The sequence below is a fragment of the Ambystoma mexicanum genome, chromosome 7q (assembly GCF_040938575.1).
Source record: "Ambystoma mexicanum isolate Mex_15411 chromosome 7q, UKY_AmexF1_1, whole genome shotgun sequence".
NCBI lineage: Eukaryota > Metazoa > Chordata > Amphibia > Caudata > Ambystomatidae > Ambystoma > Ambystoma mexicanum.
Window position 1 is genome coordinate 608,412,568 of NC_090941.1, and position 13,446 is coordinate 608,426,013.

Genomic DNA, 13,446 nt, shown 5'->3' on the forward strand with positions numbered 1-13,446 from the left:
TACTCATTGACAGAGTGCTTAGAGTGGGACCTAAGAAAAAGGAACCAGGAGCCAGGCCCAGAGATGTTTTGCTGCCAATGACCTCCTACACCACGAAGGAGTGGATTCTCAGAGCAGCAAGAAACCAACAACTTGTCTCCATTAACGGAATACAGGTCCAATTGTTCCAGGATTTAGCACTCTCAACCCTGCGCAAAAGGGGATTAATGTTGCCGGTCACAAGGGCGTTAAAAACCAAAGGAATCTCCTACAGATGGACATATCCCTTCGGATTGCAGTTCACTTGGGAAGGTAGACCGCAGCGCATCTCCACCTGTGAAGAAGGTCTGACCCTGCTACGCCTGGAAAAGGACGAACCACACTCGGACACGAGACCGAACTACAACCCGAGAGGTGGGGGACTCAAACAATGGGAATGGTCATCTACTCCCACTAAGAGGCGTGCTAGGGAGACTGCATTGACAGGCCCTCCCGCAAAGTGATATCCGGCACCAGAATGTAAGAATGACACTGACCAGTAAATAGGGTCCAGGAATTATACCAAGAGTGCAGGGACTTACTATGGAGGGGCAAGGGGGAACTGAAGGAAGTAAAAACCGGATGGAGGGACAGGACGAACCATTCTGGAATCTACTTTGGCATATAGACATGTCCCTGCGGAGAGCGGGTTGCAGCAGATATAATACCTGACTCCCCAGGAGGGGCCCAGCAAAGGTTCTGGGGGACCTGGAACTGCGGGGTAAGGGGGGCCTGAGGGGGGGAGCAAGAGAGGGAAACCCACAGTTGAATTGTTAAGTGGGAGAGATACATGGTATGGTCCGTGGGCTGAGGGGACAAGGAGTTTAGATAAAGTGTGTAGGCACAACCAAAACCAAAGAAAACCCAAATATAGGCGACATGAATATTGTCTCTTAATATACATGGCTTACACTCACCAGTAAAACGTTGTTCGATTCTGACGAGACTGATAGACCTTCAAGCTTCACTTTCGCCCCGCAGATGAAAAAAGATTGAGCCATAGAACGTTCCCCAGACAGTATCACGCTTCAGGGGGGAAAAAGACCAAGGTGGTAGCCATCCTAATCGGGGCCAAGATAACATTCAAGAAACAGGCGATCCATAGAGATCCAGAGGGACTGTACCTACTCCTGAAAGGCACGCTGGGGGAACAGACATATACATTAATCGCCATATATGCCCTGAATGAGAAACAGGACCTATTCCTAGGGGAACTACTAAACAAGCTGGGAGGTTGCTGCGAGGGTCGGATAGTGATTGGCGCAGACTTCAACTGTGTCATGGACCCCACCCTTGACAAAACACTGCCACCAACTGCAGCAGATGGGAGAAACAGACCGACATTGGGCACATGTTTCAGGTATCTGGGGGTGATTGAGATGTGGATGTTCTTCCATGAGCAAGACAAGGATTTCACCCACTATTCAGCAGCCTACAAAGGGGGCTTGAGAATCGACATGATATTGCTCTCGTCCACCTTGATCCCCCAGGTCTGTAAGGTAGAAATCGGTGTTAAATGCCTGTTGGTTCATGCCCCAGTCCTAGTACAAATTGAGATGGGTAGCAGCACCCACGAGATCCATAAGAGATGGAGGTTGAACGAAATGATACTGAGAGACCTGGCTCTTAAAGCACACATGGAGAAAGTGCTACAGAACTACTTTCAGGAAAATGATGACGGGGTAACAAATTGGGGAGTAATCTGGGACGCAAGCAAAGCGGTGGTCCGAGGGGAATTTATATCACAAACAACGGCATACATGCGGGGAAAGAGGGCTCATTTAGAAGAAACTTGAGGGTGTGCTTCTGGAAGCCGAGACACAACACAAAAGTAAACAATCTCACAAATCGCTAAGAACAGTTCGGAAAGCACGGGCCCAACTAGACGGGCCCAACTAGAAACACACATAGCGAACCGCACGGCACAATTCCTACTCTACACTAAACAGACATACTACTTCCAGGGAGGGAAGGCTAACAAACTCCTGGTGGCCAAATTGCACACCCAAACATCCCGCAACTACATTGTACAATTTAAAGACAGAGAGGGGGAACTATGTACATCAGAGGAAAGTAAACTGAAGGTAACCGGGCAAAGACCCTACCGACTGCGCTAGTTACCGGTCGATATCGCTGCTTAATACGACGCCAACCTGTATGCGAAAATCCTTGCAACTAGGTTATGGAGAATACTACCAAAAATAATTCACGCAGCCCAAACAGGGTTTATATTAAGGAGGCACACGCAAGACGACATTAGGCGGGTGGTGGATGTAATAGATTTTGGAACCAGAACGGTTCACAAATTCTCCTTAGCTGCTTTAGATGCAAGGAGGGCTTTCGACAGTTTAGATTGGACCTACCTAAAACTGGTCCTAGAGAAATTCGATTGCGACCCCATCTTTATCAATATGGTCCTAGCAAACTTCTGACTCCCGAGCACAACTTTTATGGTTTATGGGAAACCTAAGCTGAAAATAAAAATACGTAAAGGCACACGCCAGGGCTGCCCGCTTTTCCCCCCTAATTTTTGCTATGGCAATGGAGCCTATCATTGAAATAATAAGGCATGACCGGGGGATGGTGGGGGTGACCTGCGGAGGGTCAACCCACAAAATAGCATTATATGCGGATGACATTATGTTGTTCCTTAAAGATTCTGTGAGCACATTACCGAAAGCCCTTGATGGGTTACAAGACTTTGCCAATATCTCGGGGTTCACCATAAACTGTACTAAATCTAAGGCCCTAAACATCACAGAAGGAGAGGGGGTGATTGATACACTGAGGTCGCTATGCCCACAGATCTGGGAGAGGGAGGCAATAGAATACCTCTGGATTCAACTAACAAGGGATTACAAAAGCCTGTATGGAGCGAACATCACACCCCTATGGAAACAACTGAGGGAGGATCTCCACAGGTGGGACGCCCAAGAACTATCCTGGTTCGCACGCATTACGTCGCTTAAAATGATCCTGCTGCCCCGTTTGCTATATGTGGTAAGCTCCATCCCGGTGGAAATACCCCCCAAAATGTGTAAAGCGCTACAGAAGGAGCTAATCTCCTTTGTCTGGTACTGGAGAAAACCTAGAATACAAAAAAGGATCCTGACGAGACCACCAGCCCTGGGAGGGGTTGGGGTCCCCGATATTGAGAGGTACACCGTATCTGCACAAATCGCTCCGATGATGAAATGGATGAGGGAGGATACACTAAACGGGTGGGCTGGGATTGAACAAGGGGTGACCACAATCCCATTGAGAACACTACACGCAATGCGAGCAAGAGCCAAAGGAGCAGAGGGCCAGCTGTTGGAGGCGACCAAAGTGTCATTGAAGGGATGAGAGGCAGCATGGCATCACACCGAGTCTGGGTCCATTCACCCCAATGGCATATAATCAGGAATTTACCCCTGGTAAACAGACCCGATTTTGGGATAATTGGGCCCAAGGGCAAACAACTCACCTAAAAGATTTCTTTCAGGGGGGTGACCCACTACTATTTGAAGAATGCAATCAGAAATTTGGCATAGGGGAAAGAGAAAGATATATATCCAGATCCGACACTGGATCACGCAAAAGGAGGTTAGGAAGATGGCCACTAGGAACCCAATAGGGCTGGAATTGACTCTGCTGGAAGGCACTGGATCAAGGGCAGTATCAAGACTGTATAGGCTGTTGGATGGGGCACAAGGGGGGAACACTGTTTCTTATATGGACAACTGGTTAAAGGACCTGGGTGAACCCATCATAGAGGAAGAATGGGCTCAGATCTGGAGGAGGGCACAGAAGGCGTCCAAATGCACTGCCATTAGGGAGACAGCATGTAAGATGTTTTAGGTGGTACTTGACCCTCCATAGATTGCACAAAATGAACCATAGCTACCCACCTGTTGGAGACAACGCGGAGGCAAAGGAGATCTGATCCACATGTGATGGTCTTGCCCCAAGGCCACAATATATTGGAAGGAGGTGCTAGGGCACATAAAAGAGATCCCAGGGAAACAGCTGCCATTCACTCTCAAGGTTATACTTCTGGGAAAAGTAGTAGAGGACATTTACGCAGCAACCGGCAACAATGCAACCCTCATCACCCACTTGTTAATGGCAGCAAAGATGACTCTGGCCCAGGGTTGGAAAAATCCAGATGGTCCCATAATAGCATGCTGGTGGGGACAAATTTGGAAGGTAATGGCTATGGAGAAAGTCGGAGCCCTGAAGGAGGGCAGGCACCAGCAATTCCAAGCAGTATGGGACCCCTTTCTCGAGTGTCAGGGAGAAAGAAGCACAATACTGCAGGCCGACAATATTGAGAGCACTACAAAACTGAGGGACAGAAATAAGGTGTAGGTGAAATCTGAACTTGTGAGCTATGCCGCCTGAAAAAACACAATGATACCAACGCACGACAAAGGAGCCGGACCATACCAACCGGGGGAAGGGAGGGGAGTCGGAGGGGGGTGGGTAAAGTTTGTTGAAATGTTATCATTTATGTTTGTCTGAGCACCGTTCAAACATTAAGGATAAATATGTAAGAGTGGTTACTGTAAACGGAAGGCGTAATAGTTATTACTGCACTTTGATACCACTGTAAGGAAACATGCTTGTGACTGAATAAATAAAGTTTGGAGAAAAAAAAAAGATCATTCGAGGGGATTGGGTCCTCCGACGTATTCCTTATCTATGACAGGTAATGTCCACAGCTGTGCTGCTTCGGAAAATCTTTGGCGTCTGCGTCGATGACGTCGATGCGCCGTCCCCGAGGACCTCCTCCGACGGCCAACGTCACCCGATGTGATAAGTAGGACGCACGACGCCCATAGCCTCAGTTCCGTTTTTTCCGCTAACGTGTTCGCTTTGTGAATCTCGGTACGCCTCGACTCGTTGGAGTTTGCTGTTTTCAATTCTCGGTTCGTTGAACCTCTTCGGTTTGTTGTGAAGACCTGTTCGTGGCGTCCGGGCTTCAAGAAATGCGGGGACTGTGGGTCCAAGATGTCGGTCACGGACTCGCACGACGCCTGCCTCTGGTGCCTCGGGGAGGCCCACGATACGGACGACTGTGTCGACTGCCAGTCGCTCACAGCAAAGGCCTTGCGGGAACGCATGAAGAAGCTGTCGGTAGGCCGGGTGTCTAAGCCCCGGAAGTCGAGGTCTGCGGGGCTTTCGATGGGTGATTCGAGGGGCGACTCTCCGCGTCATTGTCGGAAGTCCAGTGGGTCTCCTTCCAGGAGTCGGTCTCGCCACTCCTCTGCCTCTTTGAGGCATTCCTGGAAGCGCCGGCATAGGTCGCCCTTTCCTATCCTCTTCCGAGGACTCCGCCCGTCGGCGGGTCGCTTATCCCTCCATGCAAGCGACACCGGAGGAATGGGCTTCCTTTGGGAAGCAGATGCTAGCGATTCTTGAATTGCAGGGCACCGGTCTGTCCGCGCCTCCGAGTGGGGTCGGTCGGCACCGGTCGAGAGACACCGCTCGTACGCCTTCGGGCTTGGGTGGTCGGCACGGCTCGCGGGAGAGGTCCCGCTCGGACAAGGGTAGCCGTTCTCGCCATGCCCGTTCCAGGTCCCGGTCCTCGACGCGCTCGAGACCGCGTGATCCTGTGCCGTCTTCGAAGAAGACGTCGATGCCTGTGGCGCCGAGGTCGTCGACGATTTCTCTTGAGGCTCCGCCTCCAAGGGGGTCGTCGACGCTGTCGGCGACTAGGTCTTCGAGTGACACGCTCGGAGCTCCGGCTTCGAGGCCTGTGTCGACGCCGCCGATGCTGGCGGCGCTGCAGCTGACGTTGACGCCTTTTCTGTTGGCGCCGACTCGTTCAGCGCCCTCAACGCCTTTCGAGGCGTTGGTGTCGGAGGGGCCCCGTGGCACGGGGTTTGCCCCTAGAAAGGCTCTGGCTGAGGTCAGGCACTGCTTTGGTCCCCAGAGGTCTTCCTCTCCCCGCCTGGAGTACATTTCAGAGGGTGATGAAGGCTCTGATGGCGGCTTGGTTCCGGTTCCCGATGAACTTATCTCGGGCTATAGCCAGTTTGATGACCTGCGGCAGTCGCTGCATGATGCCAGTGGACGGGACACCTCTCCGGAGGTGGAGTTTTGTAGGCCGGAGCCTGGCACTCATGCCGATTCTTCATATCGGCGCCTTATGTCTCGGGTGACCGAGTACTTGGGTTGGTCAGCTCCCCCAGGGTAGTTCGTTCAGGATGATCTCACGGACATTCTTGATCTCGGTCCCCCCACTGACCCGGTTTTGCCTTTTCATATGGCTCTGCAGAGAAGGGTGGCGGCGGCTTGGACTGCTCCGGAGAGTCTCCCGGCAGTGGGCAAGTCTTTGTCGCGAAAATACTGTCCAGCCAGTAGCGACCCCTGCTACGTGTCTAGGCACCCCACTCCGGAGAGTTTGGTGGTGCAGGTGGCTATGGCCCCGGCAAAGCAGGCGTCGTATCCTACCATCCCTCCGGACAGGGACGACAAACGTTTTGACGGCTGGGCGAAGAAAGTGTTTTCTTCGGGAGTATGGCGCTTCAGGTGGCCAAATCCATATGTGCCTTGTCTCGTTTCACACACACTCTGTGGAACTGTGTTGCATTAGCGGCTGAACATATTCCCGAAGGGGACGAACGGGATGGTTTCCTTGCTATGGTTCAGGATGGCAAGGATGCCATGTGTGAGGTCGTTCAGTCGGGTTTGGACTTGGCGGATTGTGTCAGCCGGTCCATGGCGGCGAGCACCGTAATGCGCAGGTTTGCGTGGTTGCGGAAGTCTGGATTCGCTCCTGATGTGCATTCCCCGCTCCTCAACATGCCCTTTGACGGTGAACACCTTTTTGGCAGCAAGGCTGACGAGAGCCTTGAGAGGTTGCAGACCTCCAAAGCTGCAGCGAAGTCGTTGGGTGCTGCAGTTGGCCAACCTCCGCCTTTTCGTCCTAGGGGACAGCAATGGAGGGGTGGTTCCTTTCGCTATTACTCGTCCTTCAGTAAAGCGAGGGGAGCTAGCAGTCAAAGAGGCCATTGTAAGAGTGCTAGAGATGGAAATAAAGGTACTCGAGGTGCCAACGCCGCTCGGGCAGTTGCCCCTTTGCCCTTGGGCAACGCCGCAGCCGCTACCACTCAGTCATGAGGCCAGGTCCCATGGTTCGCCGGTGGGGGAAGGCTGGCGCAGCATCTTGTAGAGTGGCAAACCATTACTTCGGATGTGTGGGTTCTGGAGATCATAACCCACGGCTACTGTCTTCCTTTTCGGCAGAGGCCTCACGAGAATCCACCAGGGAGCCTCTCTTTGAAGAGTCCGGATCCGCTCCTTGCGCAGGAAATTCAAGCCCTGCTGGAGAAAGGCGCTATAGAACTGGTGCCTGTAGCGGAGAGGAACAAGGGATGGTATTCCCCTTATTTTTTGATATCGAAGAAAGACTGGGGATTGAGACCCATCATGGACTTGCGCGGTTTGAACAAACTCCTCAGGAAGGACAAGTTCAAGATGGTGACTCTTTCTCAAGTCCTCCAGGCCCTTCAACTTCAGGACTGGTTGGTGTCTCTCGACCTCAAGGATGCTTACTTCCATGTGCCGATCCATCCCAAGCACAAGAAGTACCTGAGGTTCGCGGTTGGTGACTCGCACTTTCAGTTTCGGGTCCTGCCGTTCGGATTGACCTCCGCCCGAGGGTTTTCACCATGCTCATGGTGGTGGTGGCAGCGCATCTCAGGAAAGGGGGGATTCACGTCTACCCCTACCTGGATGATTGGTTGATCAGGGGGAGCTCTCCCGAGCAAGTCCTGGATCATCTGTCCGTCACCTGCCACTCCCTTCACAGGCTGGGCTTCTCCCTCAATTTAAAGAAGTCCCATTTGGCACCAACGCATCCGAGCAGTGCTTGACACGTCCCTTGGGAAGTGTTTTCCTCCTCAGGGGAGGGCTCTTCACATTCAGCAGATGGTGCACAAGTTTCGTTTTGCCCAGGATCTCCCAGCGTCCGAGTTCTTGAGACTGCTCGGCCTCATGGCATCCTGCATTCTTCTGGTGCCAGAGGCTCGTCTGCGGATGAGATCTTTGCAGTGGGCACTCAAGCTCCAGTGGTCTCAGTCCTCCGGCAGGCTGTCGGACCCTGTTCAGGTGCCGCCCTCGGTGGCCCGTGACCTTCTGTAGTGGGCCGTCGAGGGCAATCTGATGAAGGGGGCCCCATTTTGGCTGCCCTGGCCGGAGGTGACGATCGTGACGGACGCATCCCTCACGGGATGGGGAGCTCATGCCAACGAGTTGACAGTCAGCAGTCGTTGGTCTCCGTCGGAGTCCAGACTCCATATCAATCTTTTGGAGCTGAGGGCCGTCAGGCTAGCCCTGAAGGCTTTTCTGCTGACTGTGCGCGGAAAGAGTGTCCTGATTCTAACGGACAACACGGTGGCCATGCACTACCTCAACAAAAAGGGGGGGGGGCAGGGTCACTTCCGCTGTGCAGGGAGGCGATGCAGCTCGAATTCTGGGCCATCCAGCAGGAAGTTTCGATCTCGGCTGTTCATCTGGCCGGAGACGACAACGAGACGGCCGACGCTCTGAGCAGGCAGAGCTCGATCTCTCAGGAGTGGGAGCTGGCTCAGGAGATTCTCCTGGAGATCTTTACCCTTTGGGGGACCCCTCAAGTGGATCTCTTCGCCTCCAGTGTCAACCGGAAGTGCGAAAAGTTTTGCTCGCGGGAATTTCCTCCAAAAGGAGCCTTAGGAGACGCGTTCGTGGTGGAGTGGTCATTCCCACTGCTGTACGCGTTTCCTCCAGTCCCCGTCATCCCGCAAGTGCTGCAGAGGTTCGGTTCCCGGATGATCCTCATTGCTCCGGCGTGGGCCCGGAGGACATGGTACCCGGACCTTCTAGACTTGTCCATCTGCCCTCCACGTCGTCTTCCCTACCGAGACGATCTGCTCTCACGGGAAGGGGGTCAGGTTCTCCATCCAGAGGTCAGATCCCTCAATCTTCACGCTTGGCTTCTGAAAGGTTGAGTTATAAGGATTGGGACCTCCCTGAAGACGTGATGGAGGTGTTGCTCTCGGCCAGGCGGCCGGCAACTAAGTCTCTGTACCATTGCCGTTGGAGAAAGTTCTGCGACTGGTGCAGAGTTCAGAATGTGGATCCTTTTGAATGTGACATTCCCATGGTCTTTTTTTTTTTTTGCTTTCTTTGGCCCACAGGGGCTTGCAAGTGGGGACCATTAAAGGTTCCCTGGCGGTGCTGTCCATATTTAAGCGCTCGTCTGAAGAGTGTTCCGATTTTAAAATTCCTTTAATTTCGCAGTTTTTGAAAGGGCTCACTAATGTGTTCCCTCCGTCACCTTTTCTGGTGCCAGGTTGGGATTTGAACCTTGTTCTTAGGTTTCTTATGGGTGCTCCGTTTGAGCCTTTACATTCTTGCCCTTTGAGGCTGCTAACTCTGAAGACTGTGTTTTTGGTTGTGGTTACTTCCGCTCGCAGAGTGAGTGAGTTACAGGCACTTTCAGTTAAGCCACCCTTCACTGTGTTTCATAAGGACAGGGTTGTCCTTAGAGTTCGTCCTTTTCTTCCGAAGGTGGTTTCGGAATTTCATTTGAGCCAGAAGGTTGTTCTTCCGGCGTTCTATCCTCCTCCACATCCTGGTAAGGAAGAGGAGAGGCTCCATAGGCTTGATCCTAGAAGAGCATTGAGCTTTTATATTTCGCGCATGTCCCGGGTCAGAGTGGACGATCAACTTTTCATTGGTTACGCTGGAAAGCGTTTGGGACAAGCTGTGACGAAACAGACTTTGTCTCGTTGGATTATTTTAGCTATTTCCGAGTGTTACTGCTTGGCGGGTAAGGATCCTCCGGCTGGCTTGCGGGCCCATTCTACCAGGGGAGTGGCTGCGTCTACTGCTCTGCAGAGGGGAGTTCCTATTCGTCACATATGTGATGCAGCCACCTGGGCTTCAGTACATACTTTTGTACCTCACTACTCCCTCGATTCCATCAGAGGGCAAGATCTGGCCTTTGGCAAGGCAGTTCTCTATTCCGCAATTTGATTGGGCATGCTAAATTTGTATTCTAAATTCTTTCCCACCTCCTTGCTTGGTACTGCTTTGGGAGTCTGTCATAGATATGGAATACATCGGAGGACCCAATCCCCTCGAAGAACAAGTTACTTTCTTACCTGGTAACGTTCTTTCGATGGGATGGTCCGATGACGTATTCCATATCGCTCCCTCCCTGTCTTCCCCGCTGCAGAATTTCTTTTGCGATTGCAGCGTGCGTTCCGCAAAGCCTTGTGTGTCTGACTGGCAGAAAACTGGTGGCACACGTTCTGGGAAAAAACTATAACTGAGGCTATGGGCGTTGTGCGTCCTACTTATCACATCGGGTGACGTCGGCCATCGGAGGAGGGCCTCGGGGACGGCGCATCGACGTCATCGACGCAGGACGCAGATGCCAAAGATTTTCCGAAGCAGCACAGCTGTGGACATTACCTGTCATAGATATGAAATACGTCGTCGGACCATCCCATCGAAAGAACGTTACCAGGTAAGAAAGTAACTTGTTCTTCTCTACTAAAGCCCATGTTATTGTTACTCTAGAGGCCAACATCTTGCAATTGGGGACGCATATGATAGAGCCACAGGTTGCAGAAACATGCTCTGGGTGATTGTTAGACATTAGGTATAGTAATACCATCCTCACCCATGCATAAAATGAACAACAAGTCGTAGACTGCAGAGATTCTTACCTTCTCAGTTTGAATACAGACACTTTAAAGGACATTCAATTTGCACACTCCAAAGACCTTTCCTGTTTTTTCTCATATATAATTGGTTATCTGCTAATTGGGATGACTGCAGATGGAAAGCCTTTACATTCCAACGGCTGCAGAGTCAATGTCAACCACTGCAATGTACCTGTGTATTTGGGACAGCAGTTGATTAAAGAAAACTCTGTGAACACTTTTGCCCTGCATCCTCTGCTCAGGAAATTGAGGTGCGTAAGTCTTTGTGTGGCATCAACCCCACTGCGGAGATATGTCGCCCCCTATGTTCCTTTTCTTCCTATGCCCCTTCCTCAATTTCATTTTGAGAATGTCAGAAACCAAATGTAAGAGCTTAAAAGAGAGCAGTGCATAGTAGAGATGACATGTTTGTTGTATTCAGATCAAATTCTCAATAGTGGGTTACCTTTCTGCTATATTCACAAACTCCCTTTAGCTGATTGGAGTTCTTGAAGTCGGATTTGGTCAGTAATGTTGTGTACTAACTTGCAATTCTCCAAATATGCCTTGGAAACAAAACCCAATTATGTTTTCAAGGGAGGTCACAAAGCTTAAGGTCCTATCGATCTCCTCCCTTTTGCTGAACCATAGTCCTCCTAACAGGACTAATCGCACCCATGCTATTACAAAACACTTGGTCCCTGTTGCATCCCTTCCTCCCTGTGTTTGTTACCCCTTGTCCATGGTCTTTGAAAACGTAGTGCAACATAATTTCAGCAGTGTAAAATTGCAGGCTACATGTGGGCATAAATGAGAATGATTTGCTCTGGAGAAAAAAACTGGTGCAAGGAGGGACACCGGGCAAGAAGAGTTATTTGACACTGTGTTGTAATAAAGATGCACCATACTCTGTAATCCTGAAGCACTATTTTTGTAGTGCGCCGAGCTAAGTGCATTGATATGGGATTTTCTGAAAGCGATGCAGCAACCAAAAAAGAAGCCATAGTGCCTAGTACACATATTCAATATTGAGCCAAACTAATAAATATCTTGAAATGAAGTGTTTCCATAAGAAAATGTGTATGCCATCATTGATTGATTATTTTGTTGATTTTCCTAATCTTTGTCTTGCAGGTGTGTGATTGGTTGTACCCCCTCATGTGTACACAGTCACCTGTTCTGCGTTACAACACTGGAGTCTATATGTTCCCAGATGTCATGTCTCAAGTCGTGGGCTCTTATGTGGGAGTTGTGCTGTCTGCAGAGCTCCCTTTAGCTGACCGAGAGCTTTTTGAAGACCTGTTAAGTCAGATGTCTGACCTACGAGTCCAGGTACAGTGCTATTCTTTTTTTGCACCCCTAACTTCCTTATGCCATTATGCTACAAAATACAAAGAGTATACTATTAATAATGCTTATAACATGAATAAAAGAATCCGGATGACTTCTTACCCCAGCTCTCACTCATACTAGATACTTTAGGGGGTTAAACCGGTGTTCAGATTGTGAGTTACATTTGCCAGACATGTGAAATTGTTTGAACCAACCCACTGATGTAGGATTATTTATCTGCCGTAGCCAGATAACCACATGTATTATCACGATTGTGACCTCCATAAAGATCTTCTACAAAAAGTCTAAACATTTTTGGATTCATGTGTTGGCATAAAACCATTTTAGTAAAGAGGAAAAGCAAACCGCAACACACAATGCTGGATATTTATGGTTAGGAGCCTTGAAAACATCAGGTTTAGTAATGTTGAACAGGAGAGTCCCTTCAGAAGGTATCAGATATTAATATCGCCACATATATGGTCGCTGTAAATAATATCGCCGGTAAAATGTTGTGGCGATATTATTTGGGTGACCATATATGTGGCGATAGGGGCAAAACAAAAAAAAATTATTTTAATTTTTTTTTTTTTAAAAACGACAATTTTTCGGCGATATTTTTGCATGCCAATATTTTTGTGGCGACATTATTAAATGGAACCCTTCAGAATGCATCCGGAGAATGTGCTGGGGAGTTTGAGAGCTATACATTGATATTGGAATATGTGTTTATCTCAGAAGTAAACTTTCCTTTAGTTAAACATTGTTCTATGGTGATAAAGGTCTTTAGTGACCACTCTACCCTTTCAAAAACTACAAGAGGAGGTTTTCCGAAGTCCGAATCTAGCAAAGTCCAATAGCTACACAAGTACATTTTGCTGGAAACTGGCTACGGTGATCTGATGATAATCTCCAGTTGGTAACAACTTTTCTTTAAGAAGTACCCTTGTTTTTTTTAGGACAATACAGACAATATCAAATATATTAGTAATCCAAAACACTCTTCAGTATTGCCAAGGGAAGTTCCAGATGTGCTCAGCCCTATACATAAAAGCCACTTTTACTTCCTGAAAATAGGCAAATACTCCTAAAAACGAAAAATAGGGAGTAAATATACTCCCAACAAAAAATAGAAAACTGACATGCCATGGGGGAATCTGCCCCCTGCTTTCACCGACACAGCTCAATGGATATATGTTTGGACCAGTAGTACATCAAGTGCCACAAGAAGAAACTCTACTGTTATTACTGTCTGATCTGAAGAGGTATACATGTATTGTTTAAATGTGCATGAATAACTAGGTGCAAACAAATATTTATTACAAAAACATTTCAAATGGATTGTCTCCTCCCATGTATTCCTCATCTTTGTAAACTTTTTTCGTAGTATCGGGCGCCGTTGAGTCATGGCCCTCAA

At 49.5% G+C, this 13,446-nt stretch overlaps 1 protein-coding gene across 3 annotated transcripts in view; it reads left to right on the top strand.

The window, feature by feature from the left end:
- The window catches only part of SPART (spartin), a 574,761-nt gene that overhangs the window by 151,819 nt on the left and 409,496 nt on the right, over nucleotides 1-13,446 (top strand). For all 3 annotated transcript variants that reach the window (XM_069639231.1, XM_069639230.1, XM_069639229.1), the window contains exon 3: nucleotides 11,832-12,029. In XM_069639231.1, coding sequence (XP_069495332.1) covers nucleotides 11,832-12,029 — 198 coding nt within the window. The remainder of the gene's footprint in view (nucleotides 1-11,831; nucleotides 12,030-13,446) is intronic.